At 55.7% G+C, this 16,486-nt stretch overlaps 5 protein-coding genes across 5 annotated transcripts; 3 read left to right on the top strand and 2 right to left on the bottom strand.

Moving 5' to 3' along the window:
- Positions 1-169: 169 nt before the first annotated feature.
- BU26DRAFT_497153 (60S ribosomal protein L10-A) lies at positions 170-1,598 on the top strand. The gene is made up of 5 exons (XM_033826279.1): positions 170-352; positions 477-536; positions 593-674; positions 835-1,178; positions 1,230-1,598. Exons 2-5 carry the CDS (start codon positions 489-491, stop codon positions 1,419-1,421), a joined length of 666 nt encoding a protein of 221 aa, XP_033675741.1. The 5' UTR covers positions 170-352; positions 477-488; the 3' UTR covers positions 1,422-1,598.
- Positions 1,599-1,758: 160 nt separating this feature from the next.
- On the bottom strand, positions 1,759-3,537 carry BU26DRAFT_188415 (uncharacterized protein). The gene is made up of 2 exons (XM_033820484.1): positions 3,262-3,537; positions 1,759-3,213 (listed from the first exon to the last, which is right to left on the bottom strand). Exons 1-2 carry the CDS (start codon positions 3,348-3,350, stop codon positions 1,851-1,853), a joined length of 1,452 nt encoding a protein of 483 aa, XP_033675740.1. The 5' UTR covers positions 3,351-3,537; the 3' UTR covers positions 1,759-1,850.
- A 492-nt stretch (positions 3,538-4,029) lies between these two features.
- On the top strand, positions 4,030-6,898 carry BU26DRAFT_469856 (kinesin family protein-like protein). The gene is made up of 4 exons (XM_033825325.1): positions 4,030-4,551; positions 4,602-4,635; positions 4,686-5,061; positions 5,111-6,898. The coding sequence occupies exons 1-4, from the start codon at positions 4,329-4,331 to the stop codon at positions 6,710-6,712; spliced, it is 2,235 nt and encodes a 744-aa protein (XP_033675739.1). The 5' UTR covers positions 4,030-4,328; the 3' UTR covers positions 6,713-6,898.
- Positions 6,899-8,742: 1,844 nt separating this feature from the next.
- On the top strand, positions 8,743-11,431 carry BU26DRAFT_188356 (uncharacterized protein). The gene is made up of 2 exons (XM_033820483.1): positions 8,743-9,495; positions 9,546-11,431. The coding sequence occupies exons 1-2, from the start codon at positions 8,999-9,001 to the stop codon at positions 11,290-11,292; spliced, it is 2,244 nt and encodes a 747-aa protein (XP_033675738.1). The 5' UTR covers positions 8,743-8,998; the 3' UTR covers positions 11,293-11,431.
- A 1,655-nt stretch (positions 11,432-13,086) lies between these two features.
- Positions 13,087-16,020, bottom strand: BU26DRAFT_535623 (protein transport protein Sec24; the record flags this gene model as incomplete). Its single annotated transcript, XM_033831297.1, has 7 exons — positions 13,087-13,677; positions 13,728-13,816; positions 13,866-14,920; positions 14,971-15,089; positions 15,140-15,256; positions 15,309-15,396; positions 15,452-16,020. The coding sequence occupies 7 exons, from the start codon at positions 16,018-16,020 to the stop codon at positions 13,087-13,089; spliced, it is 2,628 nt and encodes an 875-aa protein (XP_033675737.1).
- Positions 16,021-16,486: the final 466 nt, after the last annotated feature.

The raw sequence follows: 16,486 nt of genomic DNA, 5'->3' as shown, positions 1-16,486 counted from the left end.
CTGTGACACGAGTCTCGCACCATTCGTACAGCAGGTTACAACCACTAGTATGGAGATAACCCCACCCTGCAACTACAAAGTGGGCGCGGTTGGCAACTTGATTGAAGAAGTGGAAATACTCGCGGAGTAAAATGCCTTGCCGTATTGAGACACAGCGAAATGACTCCTTCCCTGCGCCATGTTGCTGTGCAATTGCTGAGAAATCCAACTCGGACAAATGCTCGCGATGTCGCCGCGGGCTAGCGCCAAATCAGGACTAGCGCTTCCCACACCGATTTCAAACCAACGCTGCCTCTGAGCGAACGACAATCTTGAGACCTCTCCACTCCTTCACCGACGCATACAACTCAAGGTACGAGACGTCGCTACTTCTTCTGTAACCTCACCAGTGTTCACGTATTCCCGCGAAACGCTCGCTGCCCTCACGCCCTCGTCCTTGCGCTCGAACGACCGCTCATTGTTGATTTGAAATACAGACAACCGACAAGATGGCACGACGACCGGCTCGCTGCTACCGCTACTGCAAGAACAAGCCGGTATGTGGATATCAGGGAGGAGATTAGAGGATGTACAGGGCTGATATAGGCTGTAGTACCCCAAGTCGCGCTTCAACCGCGGTGTGCCAGACCCCAAGATCCGCATCTTCGACCTGGGCAGGAAGAGGGCCAATGCCGGTATGTTATGTTATGGTGGAACCCCGTCGCAGCTGAAATCGCCTGCTGTTCCCGCCTAGAACCTCTCGTGGGTGATTTCGCAGAGGAGGAATCGCTGGCGGCTGGCATATGAGTCCCCATTTCAGCCTTCAGGGCGTGTACTGACGTTATTACCTACTAGATGAGTTCCCGCTGTGCGTCCACCTCGTCTCCAACGAGTACGAGCAGCTATCCTCCGAAGCTCTTGAAGCTGCCCGTATCTGCGCCAACAAGTACCTCGTAAAGGTTGCCGGCAAGGAAGGTTTCCATCTGCGTGTCCGCGCCCACCCCTACCACGTCATCCGCATCAACAAGATGTTGTCGTGCGCAGGCGCTGATCGTCTTCAAACCGGCATGCGTGGTGCTTTCGGCAAGCCTAACGGTACCGTCGCTCGTGTCAACATCGGCCAAATCATTCTCTCTGTTCGAACGAGGGATACCCACCGCGCCACCGCTATCGAGGCTCTGAGGCGATCGCAGTACAAGGTGCGTTGGAACGGCAGGATTGCATGCGAAGAATGTACTAACGGTGCGTAGTTTCCCGGCCGCCAGAAGATCATCGTCAGCAAGAACTGGGGCTTCACCAGCCTTCGCCGCGACGACTACGTCGCGAAGCGCCAGGAAGGCAGGATCAAGATTGACGGCGCCTATGTCCAGTTCCTCCGCAACAAGGGCAACCTCCAGACCAACATGCAGCGTTTCCCCGACGCTTTCGAGCAGGAGGCGTAGGTTGCTGGGTGAAGAATGGGTCGTGGCGATATTATGTGCATGGGATGAAGTGAGATACCGGTCATGGCGTGTCTTGCTTCCGTTTCCTTTCCTCTGGTCATGGATGAGGGTTTGCAGGTGGAATTTCTACGGGTGCATTCGCAGAGATAACCAAAATCTGACCTGACAATGGCAACGAATGGTACATCAATGATGAACTTCTTCCCGTGATGATGTAATGTCCGTAATAATCGCGCTTTAAGCATTATAAGGTATTGTCTAGAGGAATGGACTTGATATTAAGTATTATCTGCATCTATCCAGATGGATATCTAGGTACAGTAAAAGCACAAGATTCGCGGGACTAGCCCCAATGAATCAATCCAGTAATAAGGCTGCAATTGCTTTTGCAGTGAATCTTACATTTTCTTAGGCACAGTCGCACTTCGCTTATGCCGTCACCGTAGTAGTCACTGTGACCGTCTCCTTTTCAGTCGTCGTAACTGTTACGGTGAAGATCTGACTCGGCGGAATTGGCGTGACGATCAACGGCGCGTCTGAAGTTGAAGAAGGCACTGATTCGGGCGATGATGACAGCACAGCAGAGGAACGAGACGGCTCCTGAGGCGTAAGCGTAGGTATAGGATCTGAGGAGTAGGCGCCTGATAGCGTTGCCGATGCCGATGCCGCAGCGGTGGTGGTGGAAGACTCAGGTGGTGAAGGAGGAGGCGTGGTTGATGACGGCTCGGGCGTCGGAGTATTTTGCGTGGACGCCGCAGAGGAGGATTCTGGTGGCGCGGTCGGGGGCGAGTCGCTGCTGACTACTGTTGTGGCTGCTGACGTTTGAGCGGCAGTGGAAGAAGGCACGGGTGTTACGGTTGTGTACAGCGTTACGATTACGACCGGTGGGGGTGAGAGCGGAGTTGTGGGGAGTCCGGCGGCGGTTGTAGAGGATGACGGGACGGGTTCCTGGCCGCCTGCTGCTGACGAGGACGCGTATGTTGGACTCGGCTGCTCAGATGTGGCGGTGGGGAAGATGGTTGTGAAGATGGTTTGAGTTACTATTACGAGGGTTGGGGATTCGTCGGCGCTTGATGGAGCTGGTGAGATGATTTGGGATGAGGATAGAGCGCTTAACGACGGTGTCGGCGGGAAATCTGGGGTAGTAGATAGTGTGGTGGAGGCTTGCGCAGTAGTCGATGCGATGATGCCGGTCAGGGACGTGTTAGTCGCTTGTCGCAGGTTTGTTGTTAAGCTTGGGTTTGTCGCTGTGGCCGGACTGATCGACGAAGAAGACGCTGCTGTCCCGCTTTCGTCTAGAGAGTACGTGAACATCGGGCCATTGTATCCCGTCCCGCTCGCTGTGGTGCTTGTACCGTGTTTCAGTTTTCTGCTGAATGATGTGCCGGAAGGCTCATCTGACTGATCCCCAGAAGTGACGAGAGGAGTCGAAGAGTCGCCGCCCGTCGGTTCACCCGAAGGCGTGGTAGTCGGAGGGCTTGGGGTATCCGTGGGGGTCGGTATTGGGGATGGCGTTGGCTTAGTTACGAATGACGTTGAAAGGACGGTCTGCTCTGGCTGCGTGACAAGCGGTTGGCCATGCGGATCAACGAAGGTAATTGCCGGCTGGAGCGAGGTGAAGATGGTCTTTTCGATGGGGCTTACGACGACAGCAGTGTCTGCATCGACTGGCTGCGCAGTTGAGGGTGAAGCACCGTGTGCTGTTGACAATTCCACAGCTGTACCGGATCCTTCGAAGGATCCCGCAGCAATAGTGGATGCTATTGACGAGGTGTTCGCATATCTCGGAGGCCTTGTATATGTTAGTTTTGGGCCTTTCTAATCGATAGGTTGTTCTTACGGCAGTCTTCGAAAATGCTGTGGTACCGGTCCTGGCATTACAGTCGTTGAACAAGCTGCCAGCAGCCATATAACAGAAAGAAAAATCATCTTCTAGACGACTATCGCGATCAGTAAAAAGAAGCTCTCTCGGAAAGGTAGAAGACTTCAAGGAAAGAGACGCGCGCGCTTGCACGGAAACGAGAGAAGTAACAGGCAGACAGGAAGGAAGAGACTGGGAAACTTCAGAATTATGAGAGAAACGATCGACGGGCACGAGAGAGGCGACTAAGAGAAGCCCGAAAGGAAAGACTTCGTCTGCGTCAAACAAAGGACGAGACAGACGTTCGTGTGAGGCTACGGTGCTCCCTCGGGGAGCTCATTGCTGCCGGGGACACGATCTGGTTTTGAGGCTCTACTAGCCGCTGTTTGACGTCAAAATAGAAGGCGAGGCGGCACTGGCCCAGCGTGGCCGCTGAGACCCTTCATTTGGCTGCGTTACTAGAGTTCGCCGCGTGCTGGCCAGAGGAGTGGTGGTGGTTGCTCGAAGACGAGGCGTGAGGTTTCAGGTACCGCCCAATGGGAAGCGGGGCACGCGAACAAGAGCTTGGGCGGCTCGCCGGACATGCACTGCCTCCAGCAATAGGCACTTTGACCGGGAACTTGATGGAGCGGTAGCCATCTGTTCGCCCGAGAATTGAACATGTACGCACGACCGTGGGGTGAGCTTCGGAGAAGCGGCGTGCCCATTGAGCTCCGTCGTCCCCCACCAAGACGTGTCCATGACGGACTCGAAGCTTCAAGAGCACTCCGACTATTCTGCCCGGCGAGCTGGCACAATGCGCTGCCCGAAGATGATGTCTGCATAGGCGGATGGAGCAGTTCAGACTCACGTGCGCCCGATTGTGCCCAGCCCTGGCGGTGTCGCCTAGGCAACGGGCCCCTGGAGCTGCAATCAAACGCGGCCCATCCGGATGTACCTCTGCAATTGCGAGCTTCGACGTCAGCGTAGCCCGGACATTCTTTTCTCTGTAGACTTAGACATTGTTCTGTTCTACGTTTCCTCATTTCCTCTTGCAGACCCTCACAATGAGCGTCAGGGTCGTTACCCGCATCCGGCCGCTGCTCAAACACGAGCTCGACAAGGACATTATCGTCACTGCAGAGTCCCACGAAAACGAAAGCGGAACGAAAGGGCGGCCGACAGTCGTGCGGATACCGAATCCCAAGAACGATGCGGAGTCGTTCAGCTTCCAATTCAGCTCTGTTTACGAGCAGGATGCGACGCAACAGGAGCTTTTCGAAGCAGAGAGTGGGTAGCATGCTGGAACGCGCGATACTATTTCAGCTCACACTCCTTAGTATCGCCGACCGTCAAGCAGCTGTTCAACGGCGTGTAAGCTCACATATACCGTCTCCGCTAACTACCTCGCTAACAACTTCGAGCGACCTATCTATCTTTGCTCATGGTTGTACCGGGACCGGAAAGACTCATACCATGCGTGGCGGAAAGTCGTTAGCAGATCGTGGCGTTATACCCAGGTTGCTCAGCGCGATATATCGCCGGTGTAAGAAGATTGAGAAAGATTCGGGCGGGTCCACACAGGTCGAGGTTGTGTTGGAATACTACGAGATATACTGCGACCGCGTATACGACCTGTTCGAGCCCCCGGAGAAGCGGACACCCTCTGGATTGCCCATTAGGGACAACAATGGAAAGACTGTAGTGGTGGGTTTGACGGAGAAGCCATGCGCAACATTGAAGGAATTCGAACAACTCTACGACCAGGCAAACACCAACAGATCCACTTCGGCGACGAAGGTAAGTATGGAACCACCCAAACTCCCTCAAGCACCGCTCATAAAGCCAGCTCAACGCGCATTCGTCTCGATCGCACGCTGTGCTTTGTGTGAAAATCACCCAAACTACGGAAACCACAATACGCATCAGCAGAGCATCCTGCATTGATCTGGCAGGATCAGAAGATAATCGAAGGACGGACAACAACAAAGAGCGGTTGGTGGAAAGCTCTGCCATCAACAAGTCACTCTTCGTTCTTGCCCAATGTGTCGATGCCATCAATAAGAAGCAGAGCCGAATACCGTACCGTGAGTCTAAGATGACTAGGATATTACGGCTAGGCCAGAACAACGGTCTCACGGTCATGATTCTCAACCTCGCTCCAACCCGGGCTTACCACCTCGACACGGTCAGCTCCCTCAATTTTGCCAGTCGGACGAAAAAGATTGAAGTATGTGAAGTGGAGAATGACCCGGTTCTAAGGACGATGGTAAAGCCTCTTGTGGCTATGAGTAGCATCGGGGGAGCAAATATAAGCCGACAACCTCTGCGACCGCTCACAGCAGCCCACAATGCGAATATGCAAGAGACGGACAAGAGGAAGCAGGGGCTGAAGCCTGTTAAGGCATTCTCAGTATATTCTGATGCCCGTAAATCTCCTTCCCGCGCTTCTAGCCGTCCCGCTCAGAATCAAGGCATTCGACGAGCAGAGGCCCATAAACGGCCGGCTGAATCAATGGCTTCACGGCCGTCCAAGATGTACAGAGCAGCCGACAACACATCGAAATTCCGTGCAACAGAGCCCGCGATGACGAAAGCATCCATCGAAGCTCTCATTGCTCAGCGCATAGACGAGAAGCTCGCCGAAAAGGCTCTCGAGGACCCTACGGTTGCCGCCCCCGCCCTGTCTACAGAGCTCCAAAAGCGTCTCGATGAGCTTGAACAGCGGATCAACGCCCATGAAGACGATGAGAGAGCAGAAGGCTACCAGTTTTTGCACATGGGGAAGCAGCACATTGCACGGGGGGAGGACACTAGCGCATTACGAATGTATCGTTTAGCCGTGCCATACTTTCCCGATAACGAGAAGCTCAAAGCGAAGATCCATCGGCTGGAAGACCGCATACGCGCAAAGAAGGAGGCAGAGGTGAGCGAGCACCCCACGGCGCCGTTGCCTGTGCCGCCCGTTCCCTCGTCGAATCTCATGGCGCCTTTGAGAGCAGATAAGAGGTCTGCAAAACCAAGAGCAACGCGCAAGGACGAGTCCGAGGATGAGGACTTTGCGCCCGTTCACGACTCGGAACCTGACGAAGCGTACGCGTCCGATTCTAGCTTCAAGTACAAGAAGGCGGTCCGGAAAGCGAAGAAGATTACCAAGAAGCTCCCCATCTTCCGCGACTTGGACGAAGCGCCCCAATTCTCCGGACCCACCTCACAACCCGGCGAGCAAACCCCGAGGACGGCTCATCTGCTAAAGATTATCAATTCGCGGGATGTCAGTCGGATTAAGGCACTGAAAGGAGTAGGGGCGAAGAAGGCAGATGCCATCGTCAACTGTCTAATTGAGATGGACGATGAAGAGGTCTATGACTTGGAGAGCCTCGCTATGCTGAAAGGCGTTGGCGGAAAGACTGTGGAAAATATGCGCGTTGGACTGAGCGTTGGCGTATAGGCCAATACATGAAGCTTCGATGACTCCCGTCCTGAAGCGTTCTGTCTGCAAGCACGGTTTGGCGTTTGGGGCATTTGGTCGGTAACGCGGGCACCTAGCATTTGCATGCATAGCATGGCGTTTTCGGTGCCTTTCCCTCTCTAAAGCACATGCTCTTTCTAATCGATCCCTTGCTCGTCAGAGATGGTCTCTTTTCTGCCTTGCCAAACCTCATCTTCAAACGCCTAGACTACCCCATCATACTCAGAGAATCCTCAGCACTACCATCTCCGTTAGACTGGCCGCTAATCACGCCAGGTCACGGTTCCTGCCCAAGACGCAGGGCCCGAGCAAAGGTCCAGCCCGAAGCATACCACGCCACGCTAACAGCGCGAATAATGCTCGCGAAGTAGTGTATCCTGGCGTGGCCAAGCGTTCAGACGATGGACAGCGATGATGGGTTCGGCCCCTGATTAAGGGCACGGCCGGATGCGGCAAGGTGATGTAATCCATCAGGCCTAGCGCCCAACCGAGCCCCTCAACACCATGCGCCATCGCCACCGCGGACTCCCGAGGTCACTCCGCTATTCACCATCCGTCTTGCCGCCATTTGCGAGATATCAGCCAGCCAGCACGACCATTCAAGCTGTTGGCGCCTCTTAACATTGCGGCCATCGTTATAAGCACGGTTCAGATGTCCAGTACATGAGCGGGTTCATCCACAAGGCGCGGATATAGCGGGCTGTCCTGTCGTGCGGCATCGATCAATATTCGACTTCTTATCTAAATCTAGATTAACGTGTCCTTTCCAAAGCGACACTCCAAGGCCGGCTGCACGACGGTATTGTTGGGAGAAAACTTAGAATACGGACCTTCTCCCACAAAGGAATCATCAGATGACCATGGGAGTCAGCCATGCACAGCTTAGGATCCGCCCTGTTCACTCTCGACTCGCTCAATCTGCTACGGCCGCTTCTCGCCGCCGTAGGCTTGCGCCCTATCGGCGCGAGAGGCAGCGGTATCAGCGGGCTGGTGACTGAAGCGTCGGATGCCTAGTCGTTCGCTTCGGCAAGGTACAGAGGGACAGTATTCTGGTGTGGATCACGTTTCCAGGCACCCCTTGCAGCCGCGCTTGTCTGCGGGTTTAGCCTACTGCACGCCGCAACGCCTGGTGGAAAGTCGGCCAGCCAATGGCCAAAAGGGGAGGCGGTGGCCTTTGCAATCCTCGACGGCGAACAGGCCACTGCAGCCTTTTGACGCTGACGGCGATTTAGACCGGCCGCTCGCGCAAGCTGCAGGACGAGAGTTCAACAACAGCGCAGCCCTTCAGCCTCACACGGCGCTGTGAAACGGGGCCCTGAAACTCGCCTCGGCGTAAAGAGCTGGATAGATGCTCGGCCATATTATTAATATGCCGGATACAAAAGGGAGGCCTGTCTGGAGACGCCGACGCACGGCCGGCCGCGAAGGATCTGCGCGCTTCGTCGCGACTCGCAGGGCGGATCGGATTCTGACCCCAGCCCCAGCCCCAGCCCCAGCCTTCGCCAGCCCGGGCCCAGGGCCGCACGACAAAGGCGCTGCCGCAGTGGGAGCTGCTTACATCCCACCCGCCGGCCCCCCCCAGCCCCTCGCATGCGCTTGCGACGCAATTTGACCTCGATGACCGCCCCCAGTCCTGCTGTCTGCACCTCTTCCTGCTGCTCGGTCGCTCGGCCGTCTTGACTCTGGCTCTGTGCGTCCGTGAGGAGCCGCACGCTGTCCGCGCCCGCTCGTGCCTTTGTGCATCGGCCTGCATCGCTGAGCATCTGCCTCAGGTGGCCGGGATCCGCCCCTCCAGCGTCTTATCGCAGCGTCACTGGCCTTAACACCAAACTCCGCGTATCCGCCTCTATCCTGCATCACCACCCTCTCGCCGTCGACGCTTCGAGCCTCTAACGACTAGCGAGGCCACGACACCTATTGGTTCCCTCTTCGCTCTGCGCATTTTCGTCCCAAGCGCAAGGCTCGGATGTTGCTTCAGCGCCGCTCTCTACCCACCATCAGCTTCGCCGTCTCAGCCTTCCCGCCCGCTTCTCGAGCCCTGCGCGACACTCATCTCCCGAGTAATTGCGACTTGACCAAGTAGCCCCCCGTCGGGCCTTGTGTCCGCAACCCCGCCAGACACCGCTCGAGCGGCTCCGTTGAACGCTCTGCGTTCCCGGTCGAGGCCGTCGCAAGCCTCGACGTCTCCAGGGTTGGCACTCACTCCGGCGAACGCGCAACCACACCCACAAAACTTAGCAGCTGCGCATTTCCACAGTCCACGCCATGTCTACCTTCCAAGCGGTCAACACCACGCTTATGGTGCCAGAACCGCCGCCAGGGCGCGCGGGAGAAGAGACCACGCCAACAACCCCTCGACCGAACAGCAAGTTCTTTACCGAATCGAAGGCCTCCGCACCAGAAGACGTGCGCGCCGAGGACCCGTCTGCAAAGACACCAACGCGCAACAGCTTCGGAGGGCTGGCTGGCCAGCGCCCGCTACCGACTTCGCCATTCACCCCTTCGCGCGAGCTTAGCACAACACCCAGTAGAAACGGACTGTTGAGCAGGGAGAACTCGCATAGGTCTACACAATCAGTGGGCTCACAGGACGTGGAGATGGGTGGTGATGAAGAAGGCCACGACGTTTCAGACGATGAGAGTGTGAACAGTGAGGCGAAACAGGCTTCGAAAAAGAAAAAGGGACAGCGGTTCTTCTGTACTGATTTTCCGCCTTGTCACCTCAGCTTCACGAGGAGCGAGCATTTGGCCAGGCACATTCGGTACGTCGTGGCATCATCCTAGATATTGTTCGGGCTAACACTCTCCAAAGCAAGCACACAGGCGAACGACCCTTCCAGTGCCATTGCTCCCGACGTTTCTCGCGGCTCGATAATCTCCGACAGCACGCGCAGACGGTTCATGTCAATGAAGATATTCCCGGAGATTCTTTGGCCGCCACCGGCACTAGGTTTCAAAGACAAATCCGAACCGACCGCGTGCGACCTCCTGGGAACCGCTCCAGGTCCAACACATTAGGCAGCACAGGAGGACACAGTAGGGGCCACAGTAGGAATTTGTCGGCGTCTAGCATTACATCCACTGCCTCAAGCATAAGCGTAAGCCAACCTCCGGATGTGCGGCGTCGGCCCCCGCCACTTGCCATGGCGAATGATGGAACGGCAAGAGCTCGCCTATCACTCAACACGCTAGACACCTACAATCCTCCGCTCATGGGTAGCCCCGGACCACAGATCGTCGAGTATGGAACGCAATCCAACGGACCCACCACACCCACCTCAGCCACCTTCTCCACCGCCGCTGGGAGCCCAAGTCAGTTTGGCTCTACCATGCAGTCTCCGGTATCCTCAGCGTCAAGGCCAGTCTCATGGGGTGGCGCAGCACCTACTGGACGACGATTGTCAGTGCCTTCTAATGGCAATCCATTCTCGGGTCCGCCCGGACAGTTCCCTCCGCCTTTCATCACTCCTTTGCCGTCAGCCACCTCGTCTACCTTTTCCGGACAAAGTAGCTTGTATGCTAGCCCTACGGCATCAAACTTCCCGGACTCTAGGAGAGAGTCGAATGCAGAAGCAGACTGGAGAAGACGCACCTGGCACCCTGGAACTTATAGTGGACCTCGTCCTGCTACCAGCGGGTTGGGATACTACCAAACACCAGATGCACCGCGTCCATCATTTACCTCCCAGCCTGCGGCATCCCAGACTACAAGACTCCCTGGCATCGAGAGTTTCGACCATGCGCCGCCCTTGCCATCGCTACCCCGCCGTCAACCGAGCCCCATGCAGATCGATACGCCGACTCGTCCGATTACTTACCATGCGCTGACTGACCTTCCCCCGACTATCAGGCACGAGAAGCGTCCAAGTATATCTTGGGATACGACGCTACAAAGAGGAATAAACAATCTTGAGATCGCGAGCCCAAACCCACCGCGCGAGCCATGGTCACAATACCAAGGTAGCCCAGGGCAACCCTCGAATGCTCGACCAACTACAGCACCGCACCCAAGCTACTTTAGCCAACAGCAACCCCGTGGTTCTCCCCAGCCAATACAGGTGTCTTCAGCAGAGCCCGCCAGGACTTCGCAAGAGCCACCTGTGACTCCTCGGAAGAACAAACGGCAGGCATGGTATAACGGGCCGCTAATGCAACAAGGCCCGGGTCAACCTCCTAGGGCAGTACAGCGGACGTCTCCTGAGGACTCAAGTAGCAGTGAGGGCGTTCCCACTCCCTCCAATTCGTCCATGGCCGAGTATCACCCGGCTATTCTTCACAGCAATGGCTACGTCGAAGCGCATCCTCCTGGAGTCCCTGTTGAGGAACAGAAGCCACAAGCATCGATCATGGACAGGCCGCATCCGATTCACTCTCAATATCAGCAATATCATAGCCACAGCCTGTCCCAACCTGCTTATCGACCCCAACGAGAGCCTGAAAGGGGTCCGATTACCTTTGGGCAACCGCTCCCGCAACCACCCGCGAACGATATGAGGCGACTGGAGGCGCTCGTAGCCGTGGCTACTGGCGAGCAACAAGCTGTTGGGAATCGATCATGAATTGAGGAAGGGTGATCAAGAAGCGGGGCATCGCGTCTAAGGATCTCGTGTTGTCTTCGGCTGACACACATACATTTCTTTCTAGTCCACACGGTAGGACCATCTCACATCGTTTCGCTTCAACGTATGGGCGCGAATCGGCACGACCTAACGACCATCCATATCACTCACGAATCTCCTTGCCTCACGCTATACCTTTCGGTTCTCGTTTGTCTTTGCAGCATGCACGCACGCACGACGCCGATGGAACGGGATTCGGTCTCCTATTATCGGTGCGATGATACCCATCCTCGGTCGGCATCTTTTTATCGTTTTTGATTCTGTTTTGCACACGCCTTTCTCGGTCGCTTCACGCTCACACGCCACGCCACGCCACGCCACGCCACGCCACGCACGTCATGACAGCTTTCCTTTGTGTTTTGGAGGTATACCTGAGGCTAGGCTGGGGAATGGGATATACCAGATGGGATGGAATTGGATCGATCACAGCGGGCGTTTATGGGGCTTTCAGGCCTTGGTACCTCTTTGCGTTGGCCTTTTGCTACTCGCTGTTTTTATCCTTTCCGCTTCTTCTTCGTCATGTCGGTTTGGCTTGCGTTTTCGGAGGTAGCGGTAGGATAGAAGATTGAGATTCCGTGGGTGGCTAGCGCTTTGCAGCTAATGGGTGGAGGGAAGATTTGGATGGCTACTACTATAACTTGCGTGTATATGTTTTATGATACTCCTTCGCTTCGAATCTTCACTCTTACCCACGGTAACTTATCCACCTCCATTATGACACATTACGAGCCGAATTACGTGTGGTTTCTCTAACGCCCCCTGACACCCCTCCGAAGTCTGATAGTGAAGCGCCTAGCCCTTTGCCGGGCATATGTGCAAGGCACAGCACAAACCATTGCCTTGAGGAAACCCGGCCCATGTAGCAACGATCGAGGTATTGGTTCTTTATCATCTTTGTCCGCCATTCAATAACCCTTCTAGAGCTCGTGAACATCTCTACCCCTCGTTTCGTACCACTATCCTCGTCCTTCGCCGATATAGCCCGGAGCAACCCTTTGATCTTCCTCCAACAAAGACCCCACAGTCGTCAAAGTATCTTTTAGAATACCCCGTCTTATGGACTTACTTTTCAGCCCGCTATGCAAATGGAGAAGCACATATTTCGTTCGATATATCTACTCTGAATCAGAGGCGCATATGACCGGCACAACTCTTTCTCAGCTCTCTCAAGGCCACACCCCTCTCCCCGTACTACATCGATGCACAGCCCTCAGCCGCGAGCAGCACAACATGTACGCACCCGACGTTCGTAGCACCTCCACTCCACCCATTCGCCCAGCCGAGTCGCACAGGCACGCATTCCAATGCCGTGCAGCCATGACGGGTTCTAGGCAAGCGGCGCCGTCCTAGCATCACCATGAGCTACAGACTTTCACCGCCTTCTCCGGCTCCAAGTCACACGAGGCTAGGTAGATTTGGAAACTGCGAGCGTTTTAAGGCTGGCTGCGATAAGTCGAGCAGATAGTCTTGGGCGCACGAAGTAGGCAGCAAAAGCTCCAAGTATGACGGTCAAGTAGCACCACGGGCTCGTTATAAGTCCAGACGAATTGAATTGAGCTTCCTAGCCTAGCGATGGCTGTAAACAATGCCCCCCCTGGGTTCCCTTGACTCATTCAACCCACAGATCAATGATCCCTCGTCGCTCATGAAACACAGAGCATTCCGCCGGTAGGCCTACAAATCTTGCTTGCTCCCCCCTTATTGCACGACCTATCCCGTCAAAGTCAGTTGCGATCAATCAGGCCAGGTAGAAGGCAGCCAATGCACATCCTCAGTGTTCAAACGTACCTTCTCCCTGAGCATTCCTAACCACTGTTGCAAGCTGACTCCCTGGTCTGCCCTGTCCTCGACGAGCAGTGTCTGCGCCCAGAGCTTCAGGCTTGGGTCGCCGTCCTCCTTGACCACGTACAGTGTCGGTACGGTGATGCTACCAACGCCCTTCGACCTGTGATCCCGCGACTTCTCTAGGACGGCATTGATACGCTCGCTGAAATCGTTGTCGAGACGAGGCAATGTTGTCTTGCCCTGCTTGACCATCGTACGATCTTCTACGCCGAAGACGTCTTGAAGGAGGGCTGGCACGGAGTCGCGTCCTACCCACAGGAATTGATTCACTCCGTCATCCAGAAGATACAATCCGTAAGGGACTATGCGCTCAGAGGAGAGGTTCAGCAGCGGCGGCATGATGATACCTCCCGTCTGAGGGTCCGGAACACCGGCATCATCCGGCATATCATGCAGCGAGTAGAATGCGGGGTAAATGTATCTTAGGAGCAAAGCGGTCGGTAACGTAGAAAGGAGACATAGCGCAGCCGCGCGTAAATCCTGGATTTGTTAGCTGCAAGTATGGCAAGATCAAGGGCGCGGGCACCTACGGATGGGATCTGCGCGCTCTTCCTTAGACCGACGTTCTTGATCAAGCCAAGGAAGAGGACCGGCAGCGTGCGAAGATTAGCGGGTAATGCTGGAATGCGTCAGCGTATGTAAATGTAAGCTCAAAGGCGTTGACTTACTGAGTCCGCCTGAACTACCACCAGCGAGGTTAGTCCTGTAGGTGCTAAGGATCTCAACGATCTTCGACTGCAGAGCGTCTCGAGCAGCATCGAGACCACTTGATAGTGCACGCTCAACTGCTTTGTGGCTGAAATACGTCGTGATAGCTTGAGCATCCGCCGAGGCATAGACGTTCGCTAGATTGTCGGTGGTCGGGAGCCCAAGGGTCATTACCCGGATCCTCCGAGAACCGTTACAGCTCGTGTGCAGCACGGCAGCTTGTAGGAAGATGGTCGGGCGAGTTAACGTCTCGTCAATAGCGACTTCAACGTTGTACTGTTGATCCCTTGGGAATGAAGGAAAAGCGCATAGGTCAGAGGAGCGGTTGAAGAAATTGCCGTAGAAAGCGGACATCCGCAATCCGGTGCTGGCGCGGACACGGAGGACAGCTTCCAAGCCGATCTCAGCGCTGAGATAGTTTGTAAACTCATGAGCCAGCTTTATCGCGTCCTCTGGTCTCGCCGCATTCCATCCTGGGTAGAAGTACGTTTGCCCGCCGGTGTATCTCGGGAGATTGCTCAGCGTCGCCACATCCTGGTACGCGCTGGAGAACAGGAACATATCAATCGACACCTGGTTCTTCGAGCATTCCACGGCGAAACTCTTGTAGAACGAGTTCTGCGTCTGAAGAAGGCTTCCCTCCTTGCTTGTACCCAAAATATCTTTCCTTTCGCGACTCTCCAGTTTGCCGTACCCGGTGTTCGGAAGGGAAGAAGAGAGGACAGTTATCTTAGCGCCAATCGCCGCAGTCATCCGATGTCCGGCGCGAAGTGCGGATCCCATACAGGACCCTGCTTGCGGGTTCTCCTGGAACATGGTCGGAAGCTTCTCCAGAAAGTTCTGCACGTTTTGCATGGACTCGGATAGCGTCACGAGCAGATTATCGGGAGTGGGGAGGAATGGCTCGTCCAGGTCGGACACAACGAGCATGGACGGCTCGCTATTCTCGCTTCCATCGCGCGGGATCGAAAAGTAGTATAAGCTCGAGTCAAAGCCAATGAATCCAACCCTCGTCCTGTACATGCGTCAGAGTGTGCCAATTAGGGAATGCGGCAAGATGCGTACCTGCCGTCTGCGTTGGGTATCCGCGGGAGAGCTTCTGAAATGATCCTAGAGATAGTTGCACAGAGTCCGTTTACTAGCGATGGATGCCCGACTTCAATCAAGAAGAGATAGACTAGGGGCTGCAGGTGATCAGCCCGTGTTGTATCGTGCATCCGAGATGTGAACGTACCTGTGGAGGTCGAACCATGTATTCCTGCGGCGCCACAAACTCGCAAACAGCGTAGTTGAGCTCGCTTCTCTGCCAACGATCAACGCTCTTTTGCTGAGCTGCATCCCAATCGAAGGCCTACACTCCTGTCAATGCCTGTGTACTGATGGAGCGAAAAGTGGGTACGGACCTGCGGCACGTCGTTTGTTAGGTTGCACATATTGCATCGCCATCTGTGTCCGTGGTCTAGAAAGGTCACGAAGGGGTTGATGTATGCCCTGCAGCCAGTCAGTCCAGGAGCAATTGGACACAGCGCTTCCCGGTAGTACGTGCCTACAACGCCTACACCTGCTAATGACCTGATCATCGACAACTGGAACGGGCGCGTCTGCATCGTGGAGCGAGGTGTATGGCTGCACAATCAAAGAGAACGGCAGCTTCGACTTCTTCAACAGGCTGTGGGTGGTAGGCACACACGCCAGCGTCGAGCGAATGTACGGCGGCGGGCAATTCGAGTGCGGGGAGGGCGTAGCAGCGAGATTCGGAGGCAGGTTTATGGGCGGAGGTGGCGAGTCGATTTCCGAGGCATGGACGGGTTGGGCGATCAAGTCGGACGGGTAGAGCTGGTTCTGCTGCATCTGGGCCGTCGGCTGCATTTGCGGCGTGACCTGGACAGGCTGAGGCCCCAGAGTCATCTGTCCGAACTGCTGGCCCAGCGCATTTGGGTCCTGGCCCGGAGGAGACATTGGAATCCCCGGCGAGTAGCCCTGCGCCGGCACGCCGTACTGCGGAGCAGCTGGAGAAGCAGCCGCGCCCATGCCAGCGCCGCTCAACCCAGCATTTGCGCCGAACTCGTAGGCCGCTCCGGCATACCGGTCCCTCTTCTTCTTGTGTTCCGCCATGGTGGAGGCCGCAAGCAGGCGTCCTCGGGGGCGTGCAGGTAGGCGAGTGTGGGCTGGCCGGGGACGGGGACGGGAATTTAGAGGAGAGGTCGATCGATGTGCACTGTGTTCTTACGGCATTCGCCGCTAAACAGCCCCGCCAAGCTGCGAACGCACGGACCAATGAGGCGCCGTCTGAGGAGTGTACACCTCGCCAGAGCACCCACCAGGCATCCAGCAATGACCCCGACCCGACCCGTTACTCACATGCGATGGCTCTCAATCTAGCACTTGACTGGTACCATATATCAACGGTAGGCATCAGAGTTTCTCAGACATGACTTAGTGCCGCCCTCCAGCAAAACCTGCCCAAGCCTATCCAGGATGAGCGAAAGGTGTCCTCTGGTCGGTAACCCTAAGCGATCCGTCATAATACATATAGTCGTAACAAGCATCCTATCGATACCGCCCGCCAGGTCCACGCCCG

Source organism: Trematosphaeria pertusa (genome assembly GCF_010094035.1).
Source record: "Trematosphaeria pertusa strain CBS 122368 unplaced genomic scaffold BU26scaffold_27, whole genome shotgun sequence".
Taxonomy (NCBI): Eukaryota; Fungi; Ascomycota; class Dothideomycetes; order Pleosporales; family Trematosphaeriaceae; genus Trematosphaeria; species Trematosphaeria pertusa.
This window is presented reverse-complemented; position numbering and strand designations above follow the sequence as displayed.

Bases quoted from the DNA above. Each gene is read 5' to 3' on its own strand.
- BU26DRAFT_497153 (XM_033826279.1), top strand. From the start codon at position 489: ATGGCACGACGACCGGCTCGCTGCTACCGCTACTGCAAGAACAAGCCG. The intron at 675-834 runs GTATGTTATGTT...ATTACCTACTAG, and splicing joins CAGGAAGAGGGCCAATGCCG to ATGAGTTCCCGCTGTGCGTC. The intron at 1,179-1,229 runs GTGCGTTGGAAC...AACGGTGCGTAG, and splicing joins TGAGGCGATCGCAGTACAAG to TTTCCCGGCCGCCAGAAGAT.
- BU26DRAFT_188415 (XM_033820484.1), bottom strand. From the start codon at position 3,350: ATGATTTTTCTTTCTGTTATATGGCTGCTGGCAGCTTGTTCAACGACT. The intron at 3,214-3,261 runs GTAAGAACAACC...AACATATACAAG, and splicing joins CAGCATTTTCGAAGACTGCC to GCCTCCGAGATATGCGAACA.
- BU26DRAFT_469856 (XM_033825325.1), top strand. From the start codon at position 4,329: ATGAGCGTCAGGGTCGTTACCCGCATCCGGCCGCTGCTCAAACACGAG. The intron at 4,636-4,685 runs GTAAGCTCACAT...AACAACTTCGAG, and splicing joins AAGCAGCTGTTCAACGGCGT to CGACCTATCTATCTTTGCTC. The intron at 5,062-5,110 runs GTAAGTATGGAA...TCATAAAGCCAG, and splicing joins GATCCACTTCGGCGACGAAG to CTCAACGCGCATTCGTCTCG.
- BU26DRAFT_188356 (XM_033820483.1), top strand. From the start codon at position 8,999: ATGTCTACCTTCCAAGCGGTCAACACCACGCTTATGGTGCCAGAACCG. The intron at 9,496-9,545 runs GTACGTCGTGGC...CACTCTCCAAAG, and splicing joins CATTTGGCCAGGCACATTCG to CAAGCACACAGGCGAACGAC.